Source organism: Calcarisporiella thermophila (genome assembly GCF_041956535.1).
Source record: "Calcarisporiella thermophila strain CBS 279.70 unplaced genomic scaffold VTP21scaffold_17, whole genome shotgun sequence".
In the NCBI taxonomy this organism is placed as follows: domain Eukaryota; kingdom Fungi; phylum Calcarisporiellomycota; class Calcarisporiellomycetes; order Calcarisporiellales; family Calcarisporiellaceae; genus Calcarisporiella; species Calcarisporiella thermophila.
The window spans coordinates 571,777-597,025 of record NW_027192207.1 but is presented as its reverse complement, the minus strand read 5'-3'; the positions used below and the strand labels follow the sequence as shown (position 1 = coordinate 597,025).

The following is a 25,249-nucleotide window of genomic DNA, read 5'->3' as shown; positions in this document are numbered from 1 at the left end:
GTATAGTAAAATAGAGACAAAGAGGATAATTAGAAAAAGAAAAGGCTAGAGGGGGAGTTGGGGAAAGAGGGAATTGCACAGTATTAAAATAATAGCAAAAGCAAATACAAAATTCAAACAACGGAAGTTGGCGGTGAGCCGTTAAAACAAGGTCATGAGAGCACGGAGGATTATCCATTTTTCAATGCCTCCATAATTTTCCTCGTACCCCTCAGCAGCTGGGCAGCTTCTTCCCTTGTCGACGTAGCGCCACCCGCTCGCTCGATTTTTCCTCCTTTCATCGATTTTCGCCTCCGCGCTCTGACTTCTTTTAGCGCAGCCACCTGCTCTTCCTTCAGCTCCAGGCCTTCCATGATATCCTTCAGCTCTCTGACCATTTCTTTTGCATCCTCATTAGCTTGTCGCTCTGCATCATGGAAGAGCTCGTCATACTCGTGGATGAGCGCGTGGTATCGAAGTCGGAGATGCTGCAATTCATCCTCCATCTCGGAGATAATGCGATCCAGCACCGGCTCGTCCTCTTCCCGGCTAATCATGTCGGGCGCTATGGGTCTCCGTTTTTTAGCAAACTTGGCTTTCTTACGATTGCAGATGGTGCAGAGCGCGGGGTTGTGAGATTTGAGCATCGCAAGCATCCGGTTAAGATTGGCTGTCAATGAATGTGATTTTCCGGAGAGTTGCTATGCAAAAAACCGTGTCAATGGGCGTTATTATACATCGGGGGTCTATTTAGCAATGTTTACCCCCGCAGGAAGGAATGGCATTTCGCGTCCGAATATATTTTTCACGTTGCCTCCTCTAGTGCCAGAACCTACGGGCTTTCGCACATGAGAGCGATGGGATCGGGGATGCTTCCACACCGGTTCGAAATCCATCTACCAAAGCCATGCGTATGAGTTTTCAAGGGCCAATCAGTAGGGCTTCACTTGCAATGGCGTACCTTTGTCTCCTCGGCCTCCTCATCCTCTCGCTTCTTTCCAAAAATTGTATCGTGAACTTTAATGGCCTCACGAGTTTCATTATGCACATGCCGCTAGAAAATAACGCATGGTTAAACACCCCGAGCTGGGATCGAGAATAAATGGCTCTGCTTACTCTATGCTGCGGCCAATCTTCGGATTCGGACTCGTACATCTTCTCTTCCTCGCTCATTTTCTGTCGCTGCTTCTCCTCAGTCTCCAACCTCAGCCGTTCTGCTCGCTCCTTCTCAAGGGTTTGCAACAGTTTCTAAATAGGTTTACAACAAGAGTTAGAAATGATTGCAGATCGTGCATGCTTCATAAAGGTGTATTCACCCGACGAGCACGCTCACGTTTGATCTCTTTTTGTAGCATTCGGACCTCATCATCCTAAATAGATTCAGATTAGTTTAAACGAAACTTTCCAAGATTACACACAGTCATGACACCAACTCCAATAAAGCTTCTCATCGATCCATCCAAGCTTCCACCCAGAGACTCAATCTCGGCTCTCTCTCGGTCATCCTCTCTGGGCGGTTCTCTCCACTCCTTTCTTTCCGGCGGCGGCGATATCTTCACCTCCATTCTATCGTCAGTAATCTCGGACGTCTCCATGGGAATATATCTATCCTTCTGTCTCTCCTCCTCTTCCTCAATGCTCTTATCTTGAAACCGAGTGCGCCCCTCCATCCTCGTCATGTTTGCCTCCAGAGTCTGTAGCTTTTCCTCAAGAAAACCAACTACATTCTGCTGCGCGTCCCGTTCAGTCGCTAGCTCGCGCGCCACATGTCGTTGAAACTGGACTTGTTGCTCTAGATCTTGGATGCGACGGAGAAGGTGTTCTCGCTCCTCTTCAAGTTCTCCTAATTCACACAAAAGAGGAAAGATTAAAGGCTGAAAGAAAAAAACCGGCAAGGTAAAAAGCTCGTACTTATTCTGTGCAGTAATCCCTCAAGGCTATCCTTTCCAAATGCATGCCCATTCTCCTCTAGAGAACTAGACCCAACACCGCTGTCTGGGCCACGATGCGGTTGCACACGACCATCACTGGGTTCAGTATGCATAGTATGATGACGCTCTTCGGCCTTAGAGGCAGATTCGGGTGCAGGTACGGGTGGAGAGTTATAGGAGGATTGCTGCTCCCTCTGCTGTTTTGCAAACAAATTGCGGTAATATTCCAGCTCGTCAAGTAACTTGCGTTGACGCTCATCGGTGAACTCCTTTTCGCGTCGTAGATGTGCAAGTTCAGCCATAAGGTTCTTGAGCGCCTGCATAAGTGCTAAGATGGGAAAAAAACATTGCGTAGGTTAAAATCTTTAATTGAATCAATGTGTTCGTTGTGCTAACCATCTCGATCCTGTGGTAGGGGTATATAGCTCCTATCTGCATTGGCTGCAGTTGGCTCTTTGTCGCTGCCTGTGCTCTCCGATAAACTTCTCATCGCGCTATCCTCCACTATGTGATTTTCGTTCACGGCGAAGGGTCTCTGCCCTTCTCTCAATGGGGTAGAAGCGACTTCCGTCAGACGCTGAGAGCGATATTGTCCTTTTACTTCCTCTTCTTCTCTATTTACTTGTGGGCGATACGATTGTTTATGTGGGGGAGTTGGAGAAAGACCGGAGCGCTGGGTTTCGATTTTTCGGTGAACTCTAGATTCCTCTCCTTCCTCATCGACAAAGCTCTCATCGCCAGTAATCTCACGGTATTCCCGCCGTCCATACCCTCCACCTCCACCTCGATATGGTGTGGGTTTAAGTGTTAGAGGACATTGAGGGATCGCGGCAGAAGTCGGGGATGTGGAGGCAGAAGCGGAGCGGCGATAAGTTTGATTGCCATTGGTGATCTCGATCGAATAATTGTTTTGAAAAGAATCGTCGACACTTTGGCTGCGCTGAAGGTTCGATGGCGAGACATTGCCTTTGTGTTGAAAATGTCGAGTATGATTTTGACGGAGTTCTTTGAGCTATAATGAACAGAATCGTAGACACAATCCATTGCCGAATGAAAATTAATCGCTTACCATCCGCTCTGGGGAGCCAACCTCCACGTCCAAATAGTTTTTAAATTCCTGCCGTAGTTGACTTTCGTCCACTGAGACCAGTGGTCCATGATCTTCCACATGCGTCATGCGGTGATGGAATGGAAAGTTGTTGTTGCCCGGGTTTACTCGAAAACTACTTTCATGGTCGGTAGCCAGCGAGTCCGCTTGATGTCGATAGTTGCCATCAGCAGAGGATAGATACGCCTCGTCTAATGAGCGGTCAGACATCATCCTTGGGGCGGGGTATGTGTGTATGTAAGGATAAATTTTGACGCGCTTTTTTGTTTTTACGCGTCTGCCGACTTGGAGCTATTTTCCCATAACGCTTTTTTCTGTTCCAAATTCCAATTCCATGTGACGTCACAAAGTCTTGACCAAGATGGTCACGTATTTAAAACTACTGTCGCATTTCAGGACTAAAGATCATTTAAGGGGTGCACATAGCGTGCATGGAGTGACAACTCAGAGCTTGTAATATTTACTTGAATCTATTATTAAATATATGAATTTCTAATCGCAACTCCCATCTTCTGGTCCGTCTCGCCAACGCTTATCCAAATTTCCAATGCTACAGTCGAATTTTTCCTTTCCTAATCTTTCATTCACCTCGTTATGCACTTCACACATCCATTTCGACAAAGCCTCTCTTGTTTCAACTCTAGGTGGCCGTGTCTTCATTTCTTTGCGCAAGTGGTCGGCACAATGGCCGCATGGGTAAAACCATGAAAAATGTCGGAGCATAGATGTCATGCCTTCCTGCTGAGGAGGAGTAGGCGTGTCTGGATAATAGGCCGCCATAGTGTGCAAAAAGGTCCAGGTTGCAGCACCCAGTTGCTCGGCATCAGGAGGGCATGTAGGGGGATTGGAGGGGAGGGGTGCCGGAGTTATGGAAGGCTTGGCGGGAGCATTGCTAGGCGAGTCTTTGGCAGTCTCTTGTTTCTTCTGCTTGGTCCATGATTTGAAATCAGTGCACACGCGGCATGGTTTGCCTGGCTCTGTTTTGATTGCCGGCTGCTCTTCGACAGGCATTGTTATGAATGGGAACCACTTTTCATTTATAATGTCAAACTCTTAAAAAATTATAAAAACTAAAAAATCTCGGTGACGTCACAATTTTTTTTTTGTAAAAGAAATATGAACACGGCCTAAGGAACTTGCGATTTTCAGTTGTTCTCTTAAGAGCCAATGACAGATAAACTTCCGCCTAGTCTCTTGAAACTCTTTGCGCCTCGCCCGCCTCTACCTTATGCACCTCCACTAGACAGAGAGCCATCAGCGAGACGGGGTCCGACCATCACTGGGATTGCTCAATATGTGTCTATGCTGAAAGATTACGATCCAGATTATGTTCCGACCCCAACTGCGGAAGAAAAGCGAAAACAGAGGGTGCGAAAGAGCAGAAATGTCCATCGTTACACGATGACCAAGCGACTCACATTATTTTATTTTCTTAATAATTTTAGCTGGAGGAGAGGAAAAAGCGAGCCGAGATTAATTTAAAGGAGGCATTGGAAAAATGTATAGGGCATTTCTTTTCATTTCTATTTTATCGACTATTCATCATTGTCTACTTTTTTTTACAGGGGATCCTAATAACGATCCGAATGCCACTGGCGATCCCTATAAAACGATTTTTGTCTCACGATTGGTGAGTGTCTTTGCGATCTATGTCTTGTTTTGATAGCATTTGTGTGAGCTCATGCATCTACATTTTAGAGCTATGAATTAACTGAAAAGGATCTGGCACGGGAGTTTGAGGTATATGGACCAATTGCCCGTGTAAGTCTTACCATTCGCTCGAAGTATTTGGAGAGGAGTTCATGTATTGAAGACGCATTTTGTTTACTAGATACGCCTGGTCAGAGACCAAGACAACAAATCGCGTGGATACGCTTTTATTGAGTTCGAGCGTGAGAAGGATATGAAAGCCGCGTACAAAGACGCCGATGGCCTCAAGTTAAAGGGCAGGCGAATTCTGGTGGATGTGGAGCGCGGACGCACTGTAAAAGGTTGGAAGCCGCGGAGATTAGGTAAAATACTATTTTTCGCATCCCATTCCTTTTTTTATTTTGGAGTTCCGGAGATAAAAAAAGAGTGTTATGGGATTTTTGTTTCTTTCGTGTTATTCGACGTTTTCTTTCCAAATCCGTAACGGTTTGTATATTTTCTCTTTTCTATTTTGTGTGCTCTGTTCGGGTGGGTACTCTCTCTAGGTGGTGGCCTTGGTGGTGGCACACGAATCGGCTCGGCTTCACAGAATCTGCGTTATTCTGGTCGCGAATCATACGGCCCTTCGAACGACAACTCCTCTTATGCTAGCCACAATAGCAGCCGGTCCTCATACGATCGCCGCGACCGTTATGGTGGGGGGGGAGGGTATGGAGGAGGAAGATACGATGATCGACGATATGGTGGGTATCGCGATTCCCGAAGGAGAGATTACAGAAGCCGCTCAAGGAGCCCGACAGGTGGCCGTGGATATCGCGAGAGAGATAGAGATCGGGACCGCTATGATGGATATTCTGGTGGGGGGAGGCGAGAGCGGTCGAGAGATCAGAGGTATCGTCGTTATTAATGAAAGGATTGAGTTGCTGTGTGCACCTTCAGTTCAAACAATGCGATGGCACGATGAAATAAAGGGGTTGAAAAGCACTCTTCGCCACTTCAAAAGCTCTTGGCAAGTTTTTATTTCTTGTTCCTTTTTTTTTTTCCTTGATTCTCTTTTTATTTCTGTGCCACATAATCTCAATAATATCAATAACCTATATATTGTCTCGAGAGGGATTCAGCATAAAACATGTTGCTAGCAAAAGCTAGATCCATGGTATACTAAACTTAATTGTGGCGCATTTTAATCTACTTAAATTGTATTCTAGTTGACCACTCTACATGGCATATAGAGCAGAAAGAAATGGATACCTCATCTTCACGACCGATTTCATTGGTGTTCAAGGATGGTGCCTGGACATGGCCTGACCCACAGAAGGCCTGGTTTCAATTTACTCATGACATGAAAGAGTTTATCAATGCTGTACCTCTAATCTTTGCTATCACACACATCTCTAGTTTCTAATGGCTTGCAACTCCATAGGTTGATTGGCAACAGCCTTGGCTCCTCAGCATTCTCGCCTTTCACTTTCTCTCCTTCCTTTCTGTCGTCGTATCACGGAATCACACTGAGAGTCTCGTTGCGCTCTTTTTTCTCTTTCTTTTCTTAGCCGCTTTGACCCAGCCTTTGAATGCAGTCGGTAGAATGTATTGGAGAGAGTTTGCTTCCACAAACTATTTTGACGACGAAGGCTTGTTCATTTCGACCGTATGGGCGGGGCCCTTAATCTTTAATATTCTGATGACACTGGTATTAGTTCTGAATCTGAGTTTTTGGAGAGGGGTTGACTAACTAATCCATTTGTATAGATGCTGCTTCTCCGCAACGTCGCTAAACTTATGGTGAAGGTGAAGAGACAGCAACTTCGGGCCAGACAGCAAAAGCAAAAGAAAAATGATTAACGTATTTTGGTTATATATGGAAGGAAAATAATACAAAATGTAGGAGAAGTTCTAGGAAAAAAGAAAAAAAATCCAAGAGAGTAATGAGAGATAGAAAATGCAATAGCAAACGTACAAAAATACATATAATGAAAAGAAAAAGTCTGGAAAAAAAAAAGGGAAATCAAGGCTTGTGATTAAACGTTGGGAATAGGTAATTAATTAAGTACGAGGAAAACAATAAATATATACGACTCTCAATACTCGTCCCCATTGACTCCTTCAAGTTCTAAGTCATGTCCCGAGTAGTTCTCCATTTCAATTCCACTATCTTCACGCTCATCATCTTCATATTTATCCAGTGAAATGGGCTCATCTTCTCGCATAGAGGAAATCATCTGGGAGGCAAGCATATCAACGGTTCGTATCGAAGTGGAGCTGATGGTGCCGTTAGGTTCTGACAGGGATGAGTCAGCGAGGGGTATATGTTCATCTTGCTCTTGTTGCTCGGGTTTTCTAGCGAAGAGATGGGAACATGAGAATCTTAGTAATATGATTGCTATTTTGTAAATCCATACTTTAGATGCAATTCTTCCAACTGCATTTGCCCGTTGCTCATCAAAGGTTCATTTAAATTCCGCGGTTTGAAAAGCTGTGTCACTACGCCGAAGAAGTATTGCGAGAACCATTGCGAGAAAAACTGAACATTTTCTTGTTAGGTAATTATCAGGCATGTATAAAAAAGCCCATTGTTTACTTTTGATAGCGTCTCTTTTCCGTCTGCTATTGCTGTACGATCGACTTCTTGATGGTTTTCGAATTGCTGTTGCTCAATGAAATTCCCGTCTTCATGCGATGTGCAAGGTCTGAGCGGTATAGGCTCTACTTGCGAACTGCGTCTTTTTCGGTGCAATAATGGATCCAGATCCCGGAGAAGTACCGTGGGTAATCGTGCTTGCGTTTGGAAAAACAGTATAAAGAAAATTAGGAAGAGCAAAAGTAAGCTACATTAGGCCCTAAAGATTCCCTTATCGCCAACCGATGTTTATTTATCTAGTGACGGCGGTTAAATAACACTTACCAAGTAATCGCTTGTCCATTTTGCTTACTCTTTCCAGGTCAAGTTCATTGTGGAGCGGTTTGACCTCCATAGGTTGAAATAGAATTACAATGGGGGAAATGGCTGAATGAGCTATGAGAGATTGATAAGTGAGGCAGGGGAAAAGTGAGAAAAGCAGATGCCAAAATTTATTTTTCTTAGTTGCTTTATGCCTATGCTGAGAGATTATGAATATGGATTGCTTTCACGGCTGAACTCAAATTCATACCCGTGCCACATCTTCGTGAAAGCCCAAAAACAAAAACGTGACTCAGCCCATACAATTGACGAAATTCGATTTTATTATTTGACATATCCTGCAATGTTCAATCCCAACCTCAGCAGTCCTCGTTCTCGGCAGCTTCTTCCCCATCCTCCTCCCCGCCAAGCGTCGGCTCGACGATCTTTTGGCCCACTTTGACAATGGCCTCCGCAGGAATGACGCCCTCTTTATTGAGATACGATAGGGCCGCCCGCGATTGAACAGCAAGCACTTCGATGCTCTGAACCCACGCCGCAAACCTGTTCAATTAACAAGGAAACCATTAGCATATCATGGGAATGGTTGAAAATGGTACATGAGAAGATATGTACGCGTTCGTTTCCAGTTCCACGTCGATGATTTGGTTATATATGTATTTCTGCTTAAACGCCTCAATTTCATCCTAAGTTGAATTGACCATCAGCACACCTTTGCAATAGCCGAGCTTATTTGCAATGTAATACCTTGTATACATCAAAATCGATTTGCTCTCGGCCATTTTCCTTACACTTCTTGTTGAATGAGGAGAAGACGGGCTGGCAAAGAAGGGAATAGTGATTAGAGCAATGAAAAAGGACAAGAGTAATTAACAGTAAACTCGTACCCGCTCAAGAAGGAGCCCGATTCCTGGCGCTTTGGGGATATTGATTCTGTCATGCTGGAATGTTCGAGGTATCAGGTCCAGGGGGCTGCCCGAGCGAATAAGTAGGATAATCAGGCCTATTCACGTGGAAGAAGAGATTAAGCTTTCCATCTAATCTAAAAATGCACCTTTTGCTACCCACCAACCATTTTGCGAATCTGATGAAGCATGAAAGATTGCCCGTGGATTTTTAGACTTAGCCATTCCGTGTCGCGTATGATCATTGGGTCGCTTATCTGATAAAGAGCATTGATAGGATAAGGTATATGATGAACTTTAGCCTCATATTTTTCTTTAGCTTACTTCGATTTTGATCATATGCCTCTTACAGCTTCTGTCCTCAGGCTTCTTGCCCACGGTAAAGTTGTGGAAATTATGCGTCCCTAGATACATCTCAAACCCTTGTCGCACTTTCTCCAAGGTTTCAGCAGGTATCCGGTACTTTCTCATCTCTGCGATGTCCTCGGGTACCGGCTTTGGATGCATGAATGCCTCGTTAACTTCAGCGGCCTGACTCGCTCGAGATGCAATCGACTGGGCACGAGCGAGTTCTTCTGAGCTCTGAGGACGAAGGATGTAGGTTGGAAGGAGATATTCGTACATACGGGAATCGCAAAGTTGTTTGGGGTTAAAGGACTTGATCACTCTTGTGAAACCTGGAGAAAACATCGACAAACATGTCCAGCATAAATACAGCTCATCAAATACAAGCAACCATACAAACCCCATACTCTGATTTGCTCTGGCAAACACTCATTTACTTTTGCTACAATATCTGAGTCCTCGATGATCATTTTCAAAGAGAGAATGTTCCCAGCTGCGTGAACCCCCTTATCTGTGCGCGCACACCGCAATAGGCTCACCTTCTTTGGATCATCCGCATTATCCTGCGAGACGGCCCCAGCTGCAGCTAAAGCTTTAAATAAATCCCCCTCGATTGTCTTTGCATTGGGGTTACTATAAAGAAAGCATTCCTAATAAGTGAATTCGATCCAGCTTACAGAATGTAGAAAAAACGTGCTCACGCTTGAAGCCCTTGGTATCCCGTACCACAGTAACCCAATAAAAGTGCAACTTTGCGTTTCGGCAATCGCTGCTGTTTCTTGCGAGATTCATCCTCTGCATCTTCTCCCTCTTGGTCTTCATTATCTGCTTCCTCATTTTCAGCATCATTACGTTTGCGCTTTCGACCTGGACCACGTTCGCGTTTCGGCTTGCCCTTTTTGTTAAGCTCGCTGGAAGAATTGTTTTCAGATTTTAGCCCTTCCCGGGTATCAACATTCTCCTGTTCTTCCTCCTTATCGGCAGGTGAGCCTTCTGGATGAGCAGGTTGAGGTATTGAGTTTTTGTTCTCCTGGAGAGTTTCTGATGGCTTCTCTTCGGCAAGAGATAGGGTAGGTAAACTAGGCTGTGAATCAGGTTGATGCGTCATGTTTACTGAACTTTTCGTAGTATACTCGAAGCTGAGAAGCAAACAAATTCAAATAGTCAGTCACAAGTGACAGCTATTTTTTCTGCTGAAAAATTTGATCCTTTCGGCTCATCCATAATGGATATTTAAATTGATATACTCTCGGAGAATGGTTTTTTTTAATAGGCATGTATGAGCTGGAGGTATTCTCGCAGTTTCCGTGCCAAGCTTAAAATGATAACTAGGTTTAGAAAGAGAAGTGGCGGGAACCTATATAATTTCCTTTCTCATTATGAACCCCAATTTTATCAAAATAATAGTGAAATTATAGATGACACTCTTTTGTTGAAACTTCGAAGCATTCAAAAGATTTCCCATACTAATGTATGTGTATGAATTTCATTCCTTTTTTATACATAGAGAGTCTTTGAATATTAGATACGAAGTGAGGTAAAGCCATTTCAATGACATCTTTGTTAATTATGAAAAAAGAATTAATAGTGCAAGGTGGAAAAAAAAAAAGAGTTCTGGGTTAACGCGACATCAATAGTTACAAAATAGTCGCGCCCAAGAGTTTATAAAGGATTAAAAAAAATACTTTTAATGGGAGAGCAGGCATTTTAATCATCGACCTGCAACCCAAATCGTGCATATATCTCTTTAGTAGTTGAACCCTCCAGTTCAGCGCACTAAAATAGAGAATTAAGATCAATATTGCTGTGATTACGGACAATGATGTAAGGTTTCAACCTTTCCAATCAACAACTGACCAGAATCTTTAACGTCGTTATATTCATGGAGTTGCTTAATATGATTATCAACGACCTCATTTGCTTTATCGGATTTATCGCTGTATCGCTTTCAGATTAGCACAATGCATTCATAGCAGGAAGTATGAATTGAGCAACTCACAGTAGAGCAGCCTTGACCTGCTGTTCTTTGTTTTGTAAACTCTCGAGCTCCTGCTCGAGGGCCTTAATCTCCTCCTTGAGTTTTTCCTATATTGTACAGGACATTAAGTCAAATTCTTATAAATCCACGTTGAATGCTATTATCAATACCTTCTCTTCAGCTAACTGCTTGTCACTTTTGACTTTCTGTATTATTTATAAACAGGATTAGCACAATTATATAGGATCGGCAGAGAAGAAAGAGCCACAGGCTATGATTCATATACTAATCCTAGCCCTCATCCGTCCGTGGCTCAAGACATCAATCCACACTCTAATCACTTTTCCAAAGGAGGTGCAGAGAGTGCACGAGTACATGAGCATCGGCGAAGACACTTACAGATTCTGCCATGATGAATTAAGTATGTAATGCCAATGAGAATGAATGCAATACCAGAAATGCAGGGGGATGAGATGAAGTGAGAAAAGGCAAAGAGAATTATTTTTCGTCGCTTTCTTTTTCAGGAATAATCAGACACAAATATTTCGAAAATGAATTTTGGTGACCAACCAAGCAAGATTAATTAGGGGCGAAGTTGTGGCCAAACATTTGCATTGTTGTCAGGGCCCGCTTTTCAGTTTCTCTTCAGAGGGCTATCCACGGAGGTACTGTGATGCTTCATCGCACTACCTGGCCTGCTCCTTTGCGCAAGTAACGGGCCCTCGTGCTGGTATAAGGAGTCCCTGAGAACAATCCCATTGCTCTATTGCTCTATTGCTCTAACCTCTTAAGGACCAAACAAAGCTTACCCGCAGACCCTTGATTTTATTAACGCTAGTTTAGCCTTATGCGAATTTCTTGTAGAAAGTGTAACGACTGTTACCATAGAAGTTTGGAGCCGGGAATAGGTTGACAGGACTAAGCGTTTTTTTTTGGGATATTATTTTAAGTGCATCGAATTTGTACTTGAGTTAGCATAGTGCTTCTTGGCTCCTTTTTCCAGATATATCCCGATATACTAGCTTCTGTCAATGGGCGCAACCAGTGGATTAGATCCACGGTGGATGGCATTGTTGCGAGCGAGCTTCATATAGTATATTTTCAGGTTGTATGCGAACGTATCAAAAGTATGTGAGTGTTAAGTGAATATTCCACTTAACGATCTCGGCAAAACAATACGAGCTTTTCATTCGACAGTATGCGGTAAAATAAAATTGCGCCACGGTTAACCCAAGACTAGTCTAGCGGTAGGATTAGGTGCCGCATCATCGGCCTATTCTGCCTACTCTGACGCTGCTATCTGCCCTCAATAATAATTAGCAATAGACATCGATGTATTCTTCTGCGACGCTATGTAAGTAGACAAACATATACATTCCTCAATTGAAAGATAAAGAAAACGAAGAGAGCGGGAAAAAAATACAAACATATAATGATGTCAAGATCAAGGATATAGCATAGCGAGTGAAAAGAAAATATAATTTGCGATAATCTTAACATGTCATCAATTTATAAAGCTAAGGTATATTCACACCTCACAAATCCACGTTGCTAACACTACTACTCCTCCCTTTACTTTCACACCCCCTCCAGATCCAGTCGCTGAAAGAGGATCGGGGGCACACACCAGGTCCCACGCACCTAGTTGCTGCAAGGATATCTCTAGCTCATAGGCAAATTCCTGAGGGAAATAGATAAACTTGTGCATTTTCCCGTTGGGCGATCGCAGCTGTAACTTTCGATGCCGTGTCACATTAGACACGACATGGAAGCGATAGGGTTGGAATGCATAGAGCCGGCGACACACAGGCTCTCGCACATAAAAATCATCCGCCGCCGGCCGATGCTGGATAAAGAAATTGAATGGTTGAAGCTCTCCTCGATGCGAGATCTGTAGTACCAGAGCGAGCTCTCCTCCCGGATAAGGATGATGTGTGTGTTTGCCATGGTGGTGCCAATGTTGGTTCTTGTGCAATAAGGAGGTAATATTATTGCTAGAGGTGCTGCTAGAGGAAGAGTCAGAGGCAGCACCCAGTTTTCGTTTCACAGTATACACTTTCACGAGGCCCAGTTCATTCGCATTTGGCATTACGGCCTTAATTTTACACACTCGCCGGTCCATCACGTACAGGTACTGAGAGAGCGCTCGTTTGCGCACCGTAGCCTTTCCATCCTTAACACCATTTTGACTCGCTTGGTCCTGCTGCGATTCGTATCGTGCTACCACTACCTCTGCCCAAACGTCCACGACTTCGTCCTTTCCGATTTCTGGTAATCCAATATTCAAATGGCATATCTCATCATCCTTCAATGCCACCGATGTCTGCTCAAAATCGAGCACCTCCAACCCGCAGCGGAAAAATGCAGGCGTGACATACGGAAGGGTTGAAAATACTTCCGGAGCAACCGGTGGATCAAGGAATTGGTGATCAGGCATGGAAGCAAAATGCGTATAAATGAGGCCCGAGGGTCGAGTGAGAAAATAGTAATTCTCAAGTTCACTCTTTCTGCGGTTACATGGGTGTGTTGGGGAAGCGAGTGCGCAGTCGATGAACCGATATTCACCATCGATTTTCACTGTACAGGTAAATGTAAAAAGTGGCAGAAGCGTTAATTAATGGATAATGATGCGGTGTCCACTCCTTGGGGTGAAATATATACTTGCCTGCATTCCAATAATGCTCGATCGCAGGTACACAGTCTTCTTCTATGAGATCCCCTGGCTCAAGTTTACGATGCCCATGCACAATGGTCGGATCCTCTAACCCAACAGCCAATGCTAACGCATGGAACAGTCGAGCATAGCCTTCTTCACGACTCGTTCTGCGTTGCAATACCGCGTCAGCTCGTTCAGAATAGGGTACCATAGAAGAATGTTTTTTCAGCCCTCCTTTTCCTGCTTGTTTGGTGGGAATCTTCTCTGAGGCCGCATCCTCCACCTCAGCAGAGTCATCATACCGAATATTTTCGGCGACCCAAGTGAAAAGCACCCGGGCCTTTTCGATATCTCTTCGATATGGCCGAACAAGATATTTGCACGCCAGTACTTCGGGGGTTAGAAGCGAGGCACGATGTTTTATATTCCGCGCGTATATGTCAATTTGAGTAAAATCGACCCCCCTTATTTGCAAGCAACTTCCCGGTTCCATAATATCAATTGAATTTTCCAGCACCGCAAAAGGGTTGAAATTTGTGCGCCACTCGGCAATACTTTCTGGATCCGGAGAGAGAGCCCGAAGCACGCTGCGTACTTTTGCCTCCGCTCGCTGCTGTTGTTGAGCTTCGTCGTGTAGGGCTTTTGTAGGATTGAAGATCTTTTTAAATTGATGGCTAAGTCCTCCAGTAGAGCGTCTTCGAAGAGCCTTCTCATCTCTGCAATCAGGATCTGAACACGAGGTGGAAGAAGGAGTAGCAATACTACTTGTGCTATCATCTGGAGCTATCACGGCACTATTGCGTCCCAGGAGATTGGGTAGAAGCCCGTTAGAATTACTTCGTCGGCTCGAATGTCTACTTGCTGAAGAGAGAGAAGAAAGAGGGGATGCTGTGGATGCTGATAGAGTCATTGCCGATCCTATATAGTCAAAGAAATGAAGAATCAGTAGCTGCTTTGCCAGGGTTATTTTATTGATAATTAGAAAAAAAGAAACGTACCTCTATCCTCATTAAGTTTTCTGGTTTCGGCATAGTACTTTTCGGCTACATTGCTTTCGGAGCGAGAGTGTAGGAGACGGTTCCCAGGAGTAACTTTGCGTGTTCTAGTTGGCTTACGGTGTGAGCGTACACCATCAGTATCTTCCCTGTTTGGTGAGTCATCTATAATTTGCGCACGAGGCACAGATTTTGCACGTAAAGCCGACGATTTGGTCCGTTGTTCAAGCCTTGAAACATGGGATAATTTCTGGGCAAAATCGTGCGGATGTGCCGTATTTATGGCTGTCTCAATAGCGCTCTCCCATTCAACTCCATCTGCATGATCACTTTCTTCATCCTCGCTATCATCTCGATAGTCAATTGAATGAGTCCCTTCTTGAAGTATATCCTCTGAATGTAACTCTTGAACAGAAAGACGATACAGATTTTGGTTTGCATATGGGTTGGCCTCCTTTGCCTGGTCCTCGCAAACACTATACGCTCTCCTACGTTGATAGTTGGAGGTTTGGTCCTTTTTCTTCGTCTTCGTTTTTGCTTTGGGACTTTTCTTTGCGCGCTTCTCGATATACATTTTCTTCTCTTCATTTTCAAAGGAACCCACAGGCAACGTCTCAACATTCGTTGGGAGTGGCAACGTTTTCTTCAATACGCCTTTTAATGCAACAGCCGGTGGGTTTGAGACAGGTCGAGCTTTATCCTTTGCACCTACTTTTGGACTCAAGGAACGCTCGCTATTCACCAACTCATTGTCCTCTGCACTCTTTTTCCGTGCCGATACTTGATGTTTGAGTTGCTCTATCTTTTGAAACTTGCCTTGTACCAGCTTAGCTAATGTTCTGGAGACGGGAACCCGAGATACTCGATAATTCGCATCTAATTCTTTCTCTGTTTTAGGAGTGGACCGTAGGGACCGATCAACTGGTTTACGACGCGGAGAGGGTGATAATCTTTGTGTGGTGGAAGGGGTAGGAGAAATAGAGACACTACTAAACATGGCGGGGCTGGTGGAGCGCGCTGCAAGAGCATACCACGACAAAGGATCCGTGCCGTAACCAGAATCGGAATTATTTCCGGTACTTCCTACCGCTGCTCCTATTGCCTGAGAATGTTCAAGAGAGGTAGGCACCATGAAAGGTGTTGAGGAAGGAAGGACGATGTTAGCATGCAAAGGAGGTATGTTAAGCGAGTGGGCGGAGTGAGCGAGTGGTATCCATCTCCCCTGCTCTCTAATAAAATGAAGACAAAGAGTGAGATAAACTTGACATATTAAAATTATTGTTATTCCATTTACACTGTGGTAACATAATTTGCTGGAAATGTGCCAATCGCCCCCGAATTTCTCAAAATCCCTTTCCACCATATTGGATCAGCTATTTTTAACATAGAATATTAATCACAGTGATAATGGGAGCGATTAATCAACCAAAATTTCTTACAAGTATCGAAAACATCAATTATATCCCCTTGGAAGCGAAATTAAACAGAAGATGCATTAGCGATGGCGTTAGCAATAATTTCTACGTTAAAATTTACCGGCATCGAAAATCAGATCGCCTGTATTTTGTCCTGGCCATTTATAGATAGCCTGCATACCAACCAAGTAAGCGGTCGAATAAGTAGGAGAAAAAGATGTTGCCATTGTTAATAAATTGAAATGAAAAGCATGACGCGACGCGTAATTTGTGAACTAATATACAAAGTAGGGGAATAGAACAAAATAAGCGTGAGAAATCACGCGTTTGATGGTATGGTATCCTTTGGGAATATTAGGTCTAATATAATTCGCCTGCCCGAATTTAATATTCACAAAGCGATGTGTATATGACGAGGAATACAACCAAGAAATTTCTAACGGCTGATTGTAAAAAAAATAATGGTAGTTTATAAAGGGAAATAATTCAAGATTCGACTCGGAACTGGATCAAAATTTTGGCCTTCAATTGTTCCAAGGAATAGGAGCGACCAAAAGAGGTTTTGATCAAAGCTCACATCTTCATGCGCATAGTTTTCCTTTTAAACACCTGATTAATACTTGCTTGTTAGTGTTCTATTGTTCTTTCTTAGCTGAAGTCATTTTAGGTTGGATACCCTTTGTCTCCAAAAAATAATTATTGTCATGAAACTTATGGTGTTTATTTGTACAATAATCGCAGTCTAAATTTGCCCTTAAATGAGTTATTTCATAAAAATAAACCTTGTCAATTGTTTAAAACGTGTGTGTGTGCATTGGAAATTCTCTCGTTAAAATGGTGGCAATTGCCTCCAAAGACATTATATAACTAAAATCCGAATGAAAATATTCAACTTTAAAGGCTTGTTTTTTTGAGCTCTTTATTCTTTCTTTTGAACTAGAATAATCCCAATCGCAAATAAATAGTATATTATAAACAATACAATATGCGATTGCGCAAAGTAACTTTCATCATCCTATTCACATCCTTAGACACCTCAGCCTCTCTGGTTCAAAATTATCTGAACTCTAATATGCCATAGCATGCATTACTCTAGTTCCAGCTGCACATATGAATAATGCTATCTCATCCTTAATGATAAAGTTTGTATTTGTGTTATATTTCATACCTGTAATATGAAATGTGGAGAGGGAACCAGCAATTATTGAAATCGAAGTTTTCGTGAACAATTATTATATCGCCACTTTTTCATGTCCGTGAAAGCAATTACAAAATCTTCTTGAGCTTATTTAATGGGGGAATTTATACCTTTCCCTGTCTTAATACTTAAATAGATAAGATCAAATATTGGGACAAATAATCTCTTTCGATTTATATTAATAAAGATATAATACAATTCAGTCCTTAATCGATTTATTCTAGTCGTTTTCATTTCATTGTTTTGAGTTTTCCTAGAAGCTTCATTTCAATATCTAAATGTTCTTTTTCTCTTAGTCAACCACCAACATAATTTTAACAAAATTAAATTTAGAGTACAATTGATTTTAATAATCTAAGGATTGATGATTATTTCATATATCTTAAAAAGGTAAATGATCTCTGGATGACTTCTGATTTCTACATTAAATACTCAAAAAAATTAAAAATGCGCAAAGACAAACGCAGGGACACTTTTCTTGATTTTCTTCTTTAATTTTTTATTGTATGCTAAACTATTCGATTCTTATTTAAAGGTCTTATTTTTTTCTTCATTTCCACCCTTTCCGCAAATTTTTTTCCCTCCCACTACTGTAGTATTCAACCATCACTTGAACTCTCATCCTCACTACACTTTCACTATACAATTGCACTTATATTTTGCATAAGCGCATTTCATTATAGATTGTTCAATAAGTTTTGGGTTTCACTTTGTGTTTGTTCCACTTCCCTCTATCGCATCATATGAAGTGCCTCGTCATTGTAGTGTCAATTATAGTCTTGCCTACCTTTTGCAATGGCATCCCTGTAAATGGGAACGGTGATATAAACCTTTACACAAATACACACCAAAAAATGCGCAGGGTTGAAAGCGACGTGGATATACAGGGACAGCATTTATATCTTGACGGCCTCGCGGAAAATGCGTAAGTGATCTTTCTCTTAGATTGTTACATGTATTTTCCAACCTCTATTCTTTAGACGAAATGTACTGAAACGTATTGGAGAAAACGCAATGCTTCGCCTTGGAATGCCGTATAATTATGAATGGATAGAGAAAGGCCGAAAATATAGATCAAGTGTTGGAGTACCTGAATCTTTCTGAAATTTCATTTACTTAGTGTTTGCATTACTCTTACCCTTAACGTGACATTAGCATAAGTAATTTCATTTCAGCGATACTCAATCATATTAGTAATATATCACAGATTTTTATTATGAAAGTAAAGATTATAAGTTCATTATGATAAATGAGGTCTAATAGCCTAAGTTTTCTCCAAGTAATATAAGGGGGAAATTTTTACACCAATCAAATCAAATACACTCATCTAATTCACTCGTCATCCTCTTCCTCTTCCTCACCATCGAAATACTCTTCTTCTTGAAGATCCTCATCCTCCTCATCCTCCTCATTCATTGCCTTCATCTCGTTCTTCTTCTTTCCCTTCTTTTGCTTCTTCTTGACTTCCATATCCTCATCTTCCATATCTTCGTCGTCATCCTCAGCGGTTCTCTCGTTGAAGATGTTATTCTTCTTCTTCTTGAGGAGAGACTTCTTCTTCTTCTTTTTCCCGAAGAGGCTCGACAGATCACGCTTGTAGCCGTCAAAGGAATTGTCGAGCCAGTCATCTACAGAGGCTTCGACGTTGTCTTGAAGATCGCCGTGGTGGTCGTCATCGTAGTAGTGGTGGCATGGGTGATTGCAGTGCCTGTGGTGGCAACGGTGACGTTTGCAATCCCATCGCTTCTCCAAAACGTTTTCCTTAGGGGTTACACCAGTGTCTTCGACAGCCTGCAAGTCACGCTTGTAGCCATCGAAGGAATTGTCAAGCCAGTCATCTACAGAGGCTTCGACGTTGTCTTGGAGATCACCGTGATGGTCGTCATAGTAGTAGTGGTGGCATGGGTGATTGCAGTGCCTGTGGTGGCAGCGGTGACGTCTGCAGTCCCATCGCTTCTCCAAAACGTTTTCCTTAGGGGTCACGCCAGTGGCTTCAACAGCCTGCAAGTCACGCTTGTAGCCGTCAAAGGAATTGTCGAGCCAGTCATCTACAGAGGCTTCGACGTTATCTTGGAGATCACCGTGGTGGTCATCATCGTAGTAGTGGTGGCATGGGTGGTTGCAGTGCCTGTGGTGACAACGGTGACGTCTGCAGTCCCACCGCTTCTCCAGTACATTTTTGATCGAATTGGTCGAGACAGCAGTTTTCTTCTCAGTGGTCTGCAATTCCTTGACGGGAACGCTAATAGGATTTGCCTGAGTGAGAGAGGCAAGGCCAATGAGAGCAAGAGTAGCAAAGATAACGGGTTTCATTGTAATTTATATGAAGTTATATAAGAAAAAGATTACTGTATATTTAAGTGAATGAAGGTAAATGGATTGTATGTTAATGAGTTTGGAATCTGGGAGGACGAGCTTTTATACTTTACACGAGCTATTTGGAATAACGGCTACTTTCTACTTTCATGGGGTCATTATTATTAGCCGAACGTTAATGGGAAAAGTACCGAACATTTTTCTCCCGGTAGTAGAGGCAACTACTGGTAATTTCGCTTACTTAGTAGCGATAAACTTTTGCAATAATAGCAAAATGAAACAATAGTCATAAAAAGTTCCTTTCGGAACTTTAATACCCACCTAATGGAATATATTTTTTGTAAGTTTCCTACCTTCCTCAAATATAAACTCCCGTTATTATTTTGCTAATACTTGTGCAATTCCTTTTCCCTAAATCGAATTAAAAATAAACCGAAAATGATCGAGAACATGGCAAATGAAAATTTCGCTAAAAACCGTACACATCCAAGATTGGACCGAAAATGGTGGAGAATTAGGGTTATTGAGGGAATCAATGGTTTAGGAAAGTGAGTTGGTCCGCATCCAAATAGTCGTATTATCCCCAAAAAAAGAGTAGCTTCATACCAGTAATCCATAGGTTATCATCAAAAGACTTCAATAACTAGAAATTACAACAAGTGCAGTGTTTATTTCAGTGATATTGAAATTGCAATTGTCTATTGGTTACTACACTATTCCATAAATACTCAAGACAATCAAACATTGAATTTATAAAACATTGTGAGCATTGGGTATTATATCTCTTCCTTAAAACGAATTGCGTTAATTGTGCAGAAGACTTCGCTCCAGCTTCTTTATGCGAGCGGCCGAGAACGATTTCTTTAATGTTGCTAAGGGTGCACGTTCCCAGTTATCCGAGCGAATGCTGTTATTGAACACGCTGTTTTTAATATAATCCCCATGCCGCAGTTGCTTGATAGAAGAAATACAAAATACAATGGTTTATTTCAATGCAAAGAAGTTAAAAATATTCGGTAAATAATTATATTACTTCAATTTCGTTAATGATCTGCTCGAACTTTTCCCCCAACGCGCGCTCCTCAGATATTATTGCCTTCCTCTTTAGCTCCATTTTATCCTCCTCAAATCGTTTCTCAGCTTCTTCTATAAATTCATTTTGTTTAGCCACCAACAACTTGATTTCCTGATCTTGTGCAAGTGCAAGCAGGCCTATATGGCGCTGATGTGCCTGTATAAGGGAATCTTTCTCTGCTAAAGCTTGTTGGTGAGAGTCAATAGCTTGTTGAGTGCAAACTCGCTGATCTGCCAGTTGAGAAACAAGCTCATCAAGCTTTTCTGTTTCCTCTTTTAATAACTCTTCTACTTCGCTTTCTGATCTAACACGATTATGCCCAACTTGTAAGGTTTCGACGAGTTTCTCCTTCTCAATAATGCCATGTGCGTCACATTCCTGTTGCTCCAAGGGTGTTAGAAACTCCAGATCTGAGATGAGATCTATTGAAGAGTTGCCTCTTGACAAGTTGTCAATTGAGCTTGTAGATTCAGGGTTAAAAATCTGATTAAATTCCACATTTGATATCTGTTTATCTCCCAGGCCAAATATATATGCACCGCTATCACTAGTGCATACTTCTGCGCGACGACGCTGAATCTTCAGTCGAGTATATAGACGATTTAATTCATCCTTGCAAGCAGCCAATGCTAATTCTTTTTCTTGAAGTTGTCTTAGGGTGTCTTCATTCTAAAACGTGTAGATATATGTGTATGATTTTGAAAAGTTTTAAATAAAACAGTAAATATTCACCTTTCTCTGCAATTCTTCCAAATTATGGCGAGTTTTCGATTTTTGTGTCAGACCTTCAATTTTCCGTTGTAGCTCGACAAGTTGATCGGTTTGAATCTGAAGCAATATATCACGTTCATGTAGCTTTTTCTTAACTTCGGGTTCCTAGGAAGATAGTGGGTTATTGAGTGAACTGAACAGAAAATATTCAAAAAGTAAAATAATCTTACGCAGTTTGATACAATCTGTAATTCATGAGCTTTTTGCTCCCTATGTTCTAAGTCCAAGCGCCTCCTCAGAGCATCTAGTTCAGTTTCTTGATTGCGAAGTAATGATTCGCTATCTCGCAGGCGCTGTAGTGTTTCTTCGTTCTATAGTCATTGTTTAGACTTACATAAATGTATTTATACAAATAAAAGGATATATTTACTTTGAGCTTTAATTCCTCAAACTCTGCTTGTAGGGTCGTCATTGGGCCTTTGACAGAATATGATCCTCGGGATAAAGTTTGAGCAGCCAAAGCTGGAGCACTCAATCTTGGCCTATTTCTCACTTCACTTTTCCATTCAAATGAGGATGGCCTAAATCGCTGGTTAGATAGTTGACTTGGTAGAGTGATATGATCTTTATAAGAGGAAAACGGCGAAAGAAGAGTTCCAGAAGGAGAACTGATAGTGCGCTTGGTATTTCGTTGTCGAGAACCAAAGCATGGCATAATTGCAAAGAACCTATGGTTTTAGTTCAATAGAGTACGTTCTTGAAAACTTTTACCGTCTTAAGGCTCAATTCACAGTTTAATAAGAAAAAAAAATATGAAAATTGTAGATACTCTTTTCATGATTTCTAGTTATTTTATATAAATCGTGCATTAAAGTATTTCTGTCGGTTGGAACGTAAATTCTTTTTGCGGAATATCTGGAATGAGCAGCTAATTTGAAAATTCTCTGCGTGATCCAATTTCATGAATCTGTGATTCAATTCATTAAAGAAAATCGTTATTCTGTTAAAATACAATATGGTTAGTAAAATCAAAGTGAAAAAGAAAAATTAATTGAACAAAGAGAAATATAAGTTACATTACAATAAGAAAATAATGTTGGTCTTTTTCTGGTTTCCTTTCTTAGTTAATATGAACGCCCGATAGAAACAATGAAATAATTAGAAGACTGCAACATTACAAACTATGTGTATGAACAAAGGGAAATATAATGGACCCCATAATTACATAGAAAAAAAAGGGATAGTTATGTACAACATCCTCTAACTCTACATCTAGTAGCTACATCCCAAGAACATTTTATTCGCCTAATCAATTGCCTGAATGCCGTTATTCTCCCGCTTTGCAACGAGAATTTTATCACAACTGGCATTCCTGGTAGGGTTGATCCCGATGTTGAATATGATGAGGATGAACACGATGAAGTATTGGAGGGTGAATCAGAAAGAGCAATGGCGCTTGTTGTGATCAACTCGACCGCGAACTGTAAACCATCCTTCGAGCAGTATATTAAATGGTTGTCGGTGTAATAATGGATCGCCAACATCTCAAGAGCCAAAACAAGCGCATTAAGCGTTTCTTCTAAGTTTGCTTGCATACTCACAATTGTTTCTGTAGTAAGGATTTGCTTGTACGTGGTAGATGTCTTGTTAACTCGCCACCATGATGATAACCAACTTCTCCTTTCAGACTCCACTTCAGTAGGTGTAGTCGGTTCAATTGTACTCGCACTCTCGGATACCATCTCGATATTTTCAGGTTTCTGCCCGATATTCCCCGATGCGGTTGAAGAGGCCGAAGTGAGTGATCTTGGCGAATATTGTGACCGTGAATAAATATTAGCAATCCGAAATCCCGGCGAAGACTGATTAGAAAATGACTCAGCAGTAGTTGTATTTGGAGTCTGGGTGATGCCAATTGATGGTGAGATACATGTCGCTGTGGTAGGGTTGGTTTTCATTGAAATCTCCACATGAGATCGTGGAGGGAAATAAGGATGGTTATTGGCGCGGTCAACGAACCGTGAGGATCGCGGGACGAATAAAGGGGGAGGAGCTCTCCTAGTGGAAGTAGGCCATCTATTATAAAAAAATGGGCTTACCGGAGGAGAGATCAAGAAAATGAAATGTATAGCTTACGGGTCACGAATTCTCCCTTTTTCTGTTCCGCATACGGACGCAGGCGGTGTGACCATTCCTTCAATATCTTCTGGCTTATTCTGACATGATTCCTTGGTTACTAGATGTTTAACCACCTCTCTTACTGCATCTAGTTCCCTGATAGTCCCTCTCGGAGATGAGGCTGGCGTTGGGGGCAAATCTCTCTCAATTTTATTCAAAAGCTTCATGGTTGTAGGAGAATATTTACTAATATCCACTCCACCATGCGAAGACTTGGGAGTTAGCGGTGGGGTTAATAAAATTGAGTTGCTTCTCCTTCTACGTCGAGGGCCAAATATAAACTCATGTCCATCCACATCCATTTCGTTGAGCGCTCGTTCTTTGTATTTCTGAAGCAAATAATACTGGAGCTTTAATTTGCTGAATTCGGGGCATATTAATGTCTCTAATAATTCTGCATCTGACATTGACCCTTGCCACAATGTTCGCAAACTCTCCAGTATTTCTTCATCGATGTCAGCAGCGCTGGAAAAGACAAGCTTTACTTCACTGGGCAACAATGGCTTCGGAATAGTCGAAAGGGTAGTGGGTACGGTTTTGGTAAACCATGGATGCGTAAGTATATCCGACATGACAATACGTTGATTAGGATCAATACAGAGCATGCGTGAAATTAGATTCTTGGCATCCGGCGTGATATGGTTTGGCATATGAAATTTGCCTCGTTTTACCTGAGGATATATAAATATAAATATACATTTCTTAAGCGAGATAATTTATAATTACTTTATGAAGGAGCTTGCGGATATTCTCGTCATCAAAGGGTAATGTCCCTGTAAGTAACGCATAAAGAATGATTCCACAAGACCTAAAAACATGATGGGGATATCTTTAGCTACTCTTGCGATTAACACTGTGAAAAGCTTGAGAAAATACCAAATATCAGCCACTGAGCCATTATATTTTACGCCCATAACAACCTCTGGACTCGCATAATGAGGTGAACTAATAAAAAATAATCAATCGTGGAATTGTTTGAATGCAAATATAATTTTTTATTATTACCCGCAACTTGTTTCCAACATCCAACCCTCGGGCTGAAGTGATGCCATACCAAAATCCGCGAGTTTCACATTTCGTTCCTTGTCAAGGAGAATATTTTCTGGCTTTAAATCTCGGTGGCTATGCATCAATCCGAAAAGTATCATCATCAGTACATGTACATAATTCAAATCGGAAAGGGGAGCTGAGAGGAGAGATAGAATGTGAAAGGATTAATGAAGTAAGCAACATTACCATATCATATGCCTATGGCAGAAATCCAAACCAAGAATTATCTGTTGGAAGAATATACGTGCCTCGTCCTCTTGAAGTTTGCCTTGCTTGACAATATATTCGAAGAGCTCACCTCCTGCAACATGCTCCATTATAATAAATCTAATTTTGTTTAATAGGTAATGTTAGCACGTCATTCATAATCCTGCCAACAAAAGGCTGCATTTACAAATCATTCTCGTCCTCAAATACGTCGTAGAGACTCAGTACGTGTGGGTGTTGAATTACTTTCATAATTACAATTTCCCTTTCGATACCCCTTGCCAACGATGCTCTCATACGCATGTTTGATTTATGTACGATTTTTACGGCAACAGTTTCACCCGTCCTGACGTGGGTTCCCAAACGGACTCTCCCTAATAAACAAAAGAATTAACAATTCGATTTGATAATTAGAGAAGTAGGTTGTAACACTGGAAAAAAATAATTCGTACCAGAAGACCCCGTGCCCAAAGTTTTCCCAAGTATGTAGTCTCCTACTCGTCGAGTACGTCGCTTCTCTCCTTTCAATGATTTATTCGTGGAGGCCTCCATGGAGGATATCGATGGTCGACAAGAAGGGGCGATAGACGCCCATGGGGCCTTAATAGCCATGGCAGGCAATTCAGGTTCGGCCAGCATTGGATGAGGAGAAG

At 42.0% G+C, this 25,249-nt stretch overlaps 9 protein-coding genes across 9 annotated transcripts; 1 reads left to right on the top strand and 8 right to left on the bottom strand.

Moving 5' to 3' along the window:
- Positions 1 to 170: 170 nt before the first annotated feature.
- Positions 171 to 3,231, bottom strand: VTP21DRAFT_3474 (uncharacterized protein; the record flags this gene model as incomplete). Its single annotated transcript, XM_069393781.1, has 9 exons — positions 171 to 680; positions 744 to 875; positions 941 to 1,033; positions 1,096 to 1,227; positions 1,296 to 1,349; positions 1,413 to 1,822; positions 1,891 to 2,238; positions 2,307 to 2,922; positions 2,980 to 3,231. The coding sequence occupies 9 exons, from the start codon at positions 3,229 to 3,231 to the stop codon at positions 171 to 173; spliced, it is 2,547 nt and encodes an 848-aa protein (XP_069249478.1).
- A 279-nt stretch (positions 3,232 to 3,510) lies between these two features.
- VTP21DRAFT_3473 (uncharacterized protein) lies at positions 3,511 to 4,029 on the bottom strand (the record flags this gene model as incomplete). The annotated part of the gene is made up of 1 exon (XM_069393780.1): positions 3,511 to 4,029. One exon carries the CDS (start codon positions 4,027 to 4,029, stop codon positions 3,511 to 3,513), a length of 519 nt encoding a protein of 172 aa, XP_069249477.1.
- Positions 4,030 to 4,185: 156 nt separating this feature from the next.
- Positions 4,186 to 6,510, top strand: VTP21DRAFT_3472 (uncharacterized protein; the record flags this gene model as incomplete). Its single annotated transcript, XM_069393779.1, has 9 exons — positions 4,186 to 4,386; positions 4,464 to 4,518; positions 4,584 to 4,648; positions 4,717 to 4,779; positions 4,850 to 5,002; positions 5,214 to 5,559; positions 5,877 to 6,031; positions 6,092 to 6,358; positions 6,418 to 6,510. 9 exons carry the CDS (start codon positions 4,186 to 4,188, stop codon positions 6,508 to 6,510), a joined length of 1,398 nt encoding a protein of 465 aa, XP_069249476.1.
- Positions 6,511 to 6,746: 236 nt separating this feature from the next.
- On the bottom strand, positions 6,747 to 7,640 carry VTP21DRAFT_3471 (uncharacterized protein; the record flags this gene model as incomplete). The annotated part of the gene is made up of 4 exons (XM_069393778.1): positions 6,747 to 7,005; positions 7,068 to 7,189; positions 7,247 to 7,443; positions 7,571 to 7,640. 4 exons carry the CDS (start codon positions 7,638 to 7,640, stop codon positions 6,747 to 6,749), a joined length of 648 nt encoding a protein of 215 aa, XP_069249475.1.
- A 286-nt stretch (positions 7,641 to 7,926) lies between these two features.
- VTP21DRAFT_3470 (uncharacterized protein) lies at positions 7,927 to 9,925 on the bottom strand (the record flags this gene model as incomplete). The annotated part of the gene is made up of 8 exons (XM_069393777.1): positions 7,927 to 8,110; positions 8,183 to 8,253; positions 8,315 to 8,386; positions 8,455 to 8,570; positions 8,636 to 8,729; positions 8,797 to 9,149; positions 9,218 to 9,450; positions 9,519 to 9,925. The coding sequence occupies 8 exons, from the start codon at positions 9,923 to 9,925 to the stop codon at positions 7,927 to 7,929; spliced, it is 1,530 nt and encodes a 509-aa protein (XP_069249474.1).
- Positions 9,926 to 10,524: 599 nt separating this feature from the next.
- Positions 10,525 to 11,206, bottom strand: VTP21DRAFT_3469 (uncharacterized protein; the record flags this gene model as incomplete). Its single annotated transcript, XM_069393775.1, has 5 exons — positions 10,525 to 10,593; positions 10,655 to 10,754; positions 10,817 to 10,902; positions 10,966 to 11,001; positions 11,195 to 11,206. The coding sequence occupies 5 exons, from the start codon at positions 11,204 to 11,206 to the stop codon at positions 10,525 to 10,527; spliced, it is 303 nt and encodes a 100-aa protein (XP_069249473.1).
- A 1,117-nt stretch (positions 11,207 to 12,323) lies between these two features.
- VTP21DRAFT_3468 (uncharacterized protein) lies at positions 12,324 to 16,088 on the bottom strand (the record flags this gene model as incomplete). The annotated part of the gene is made up of 6 exons (XM_069393774.1): positions 12,324 to 13,372; positions 13,461 to 14,369; positions 14,450 to 15,675; positions 15,741 to 15,819; positions 15,886 to 15,912; positions 15,983 to 16,088. 6 exons carry the CDS (start codon positions 16,086 to 16,088, stop codon positions 12,324 to 12,326), a joined length of 3,396 nt encoding a protein of 1,131 aa, XP_069249472.1.
- Positions 16,089 to 18,391: 2,303 nt separating this feature from the next.
- VTP21DRAFT_3467 (uncharacterized protein) lies at positions 18,392 to 19,372 on the bottom strand (the record flags this gene model as incomplete). The annotated part of the gene is made up of 1 exon (XM_069393773.1): positions 18,392 to 19,372. One exon carries the CDS (start codon positions 19,370 to 19,372, stop codon positions 18,392 to 18,394), a length of 981 nt encoding a protein of 326 aa, XP_069249471.1.
- Positions 19,373 to 20,179: 807 nt separating this feature from the next.
- Positions 20,180 to 25,235, bottom strand: VTP21DRAFT_3466 (uncharacterized protein; the record flags this gene model as incomplete). Its single annotated transcript, XM_069393772.1, has 13 exons — positions 20,180 to 20,329; positions 20,409 to 21,119; positions 21,183 to 21,326; positions 21,392 to 21,532; positions 21,592 to 21,638; positions 22,576 to 23,237; positions 23,298 to 24,010; positions 24,066 to 24,147; positions 24,216 to 24,284; positions 24,345 to 24,525; positions 24,607 to 24,716; positions 24,784 to 24,970; positions 25,049 to 25,235. 13 exons carry the CDS (start codon positions 25,233 to 25,235, stop codon positions 20,180 to 20,182), a joined length of 3,384 nt encoding a protein of 1,127 aa, XP_069249470.1.
- Positions 25,236 to 25,249: the final 14 nt, after the last annotated feature.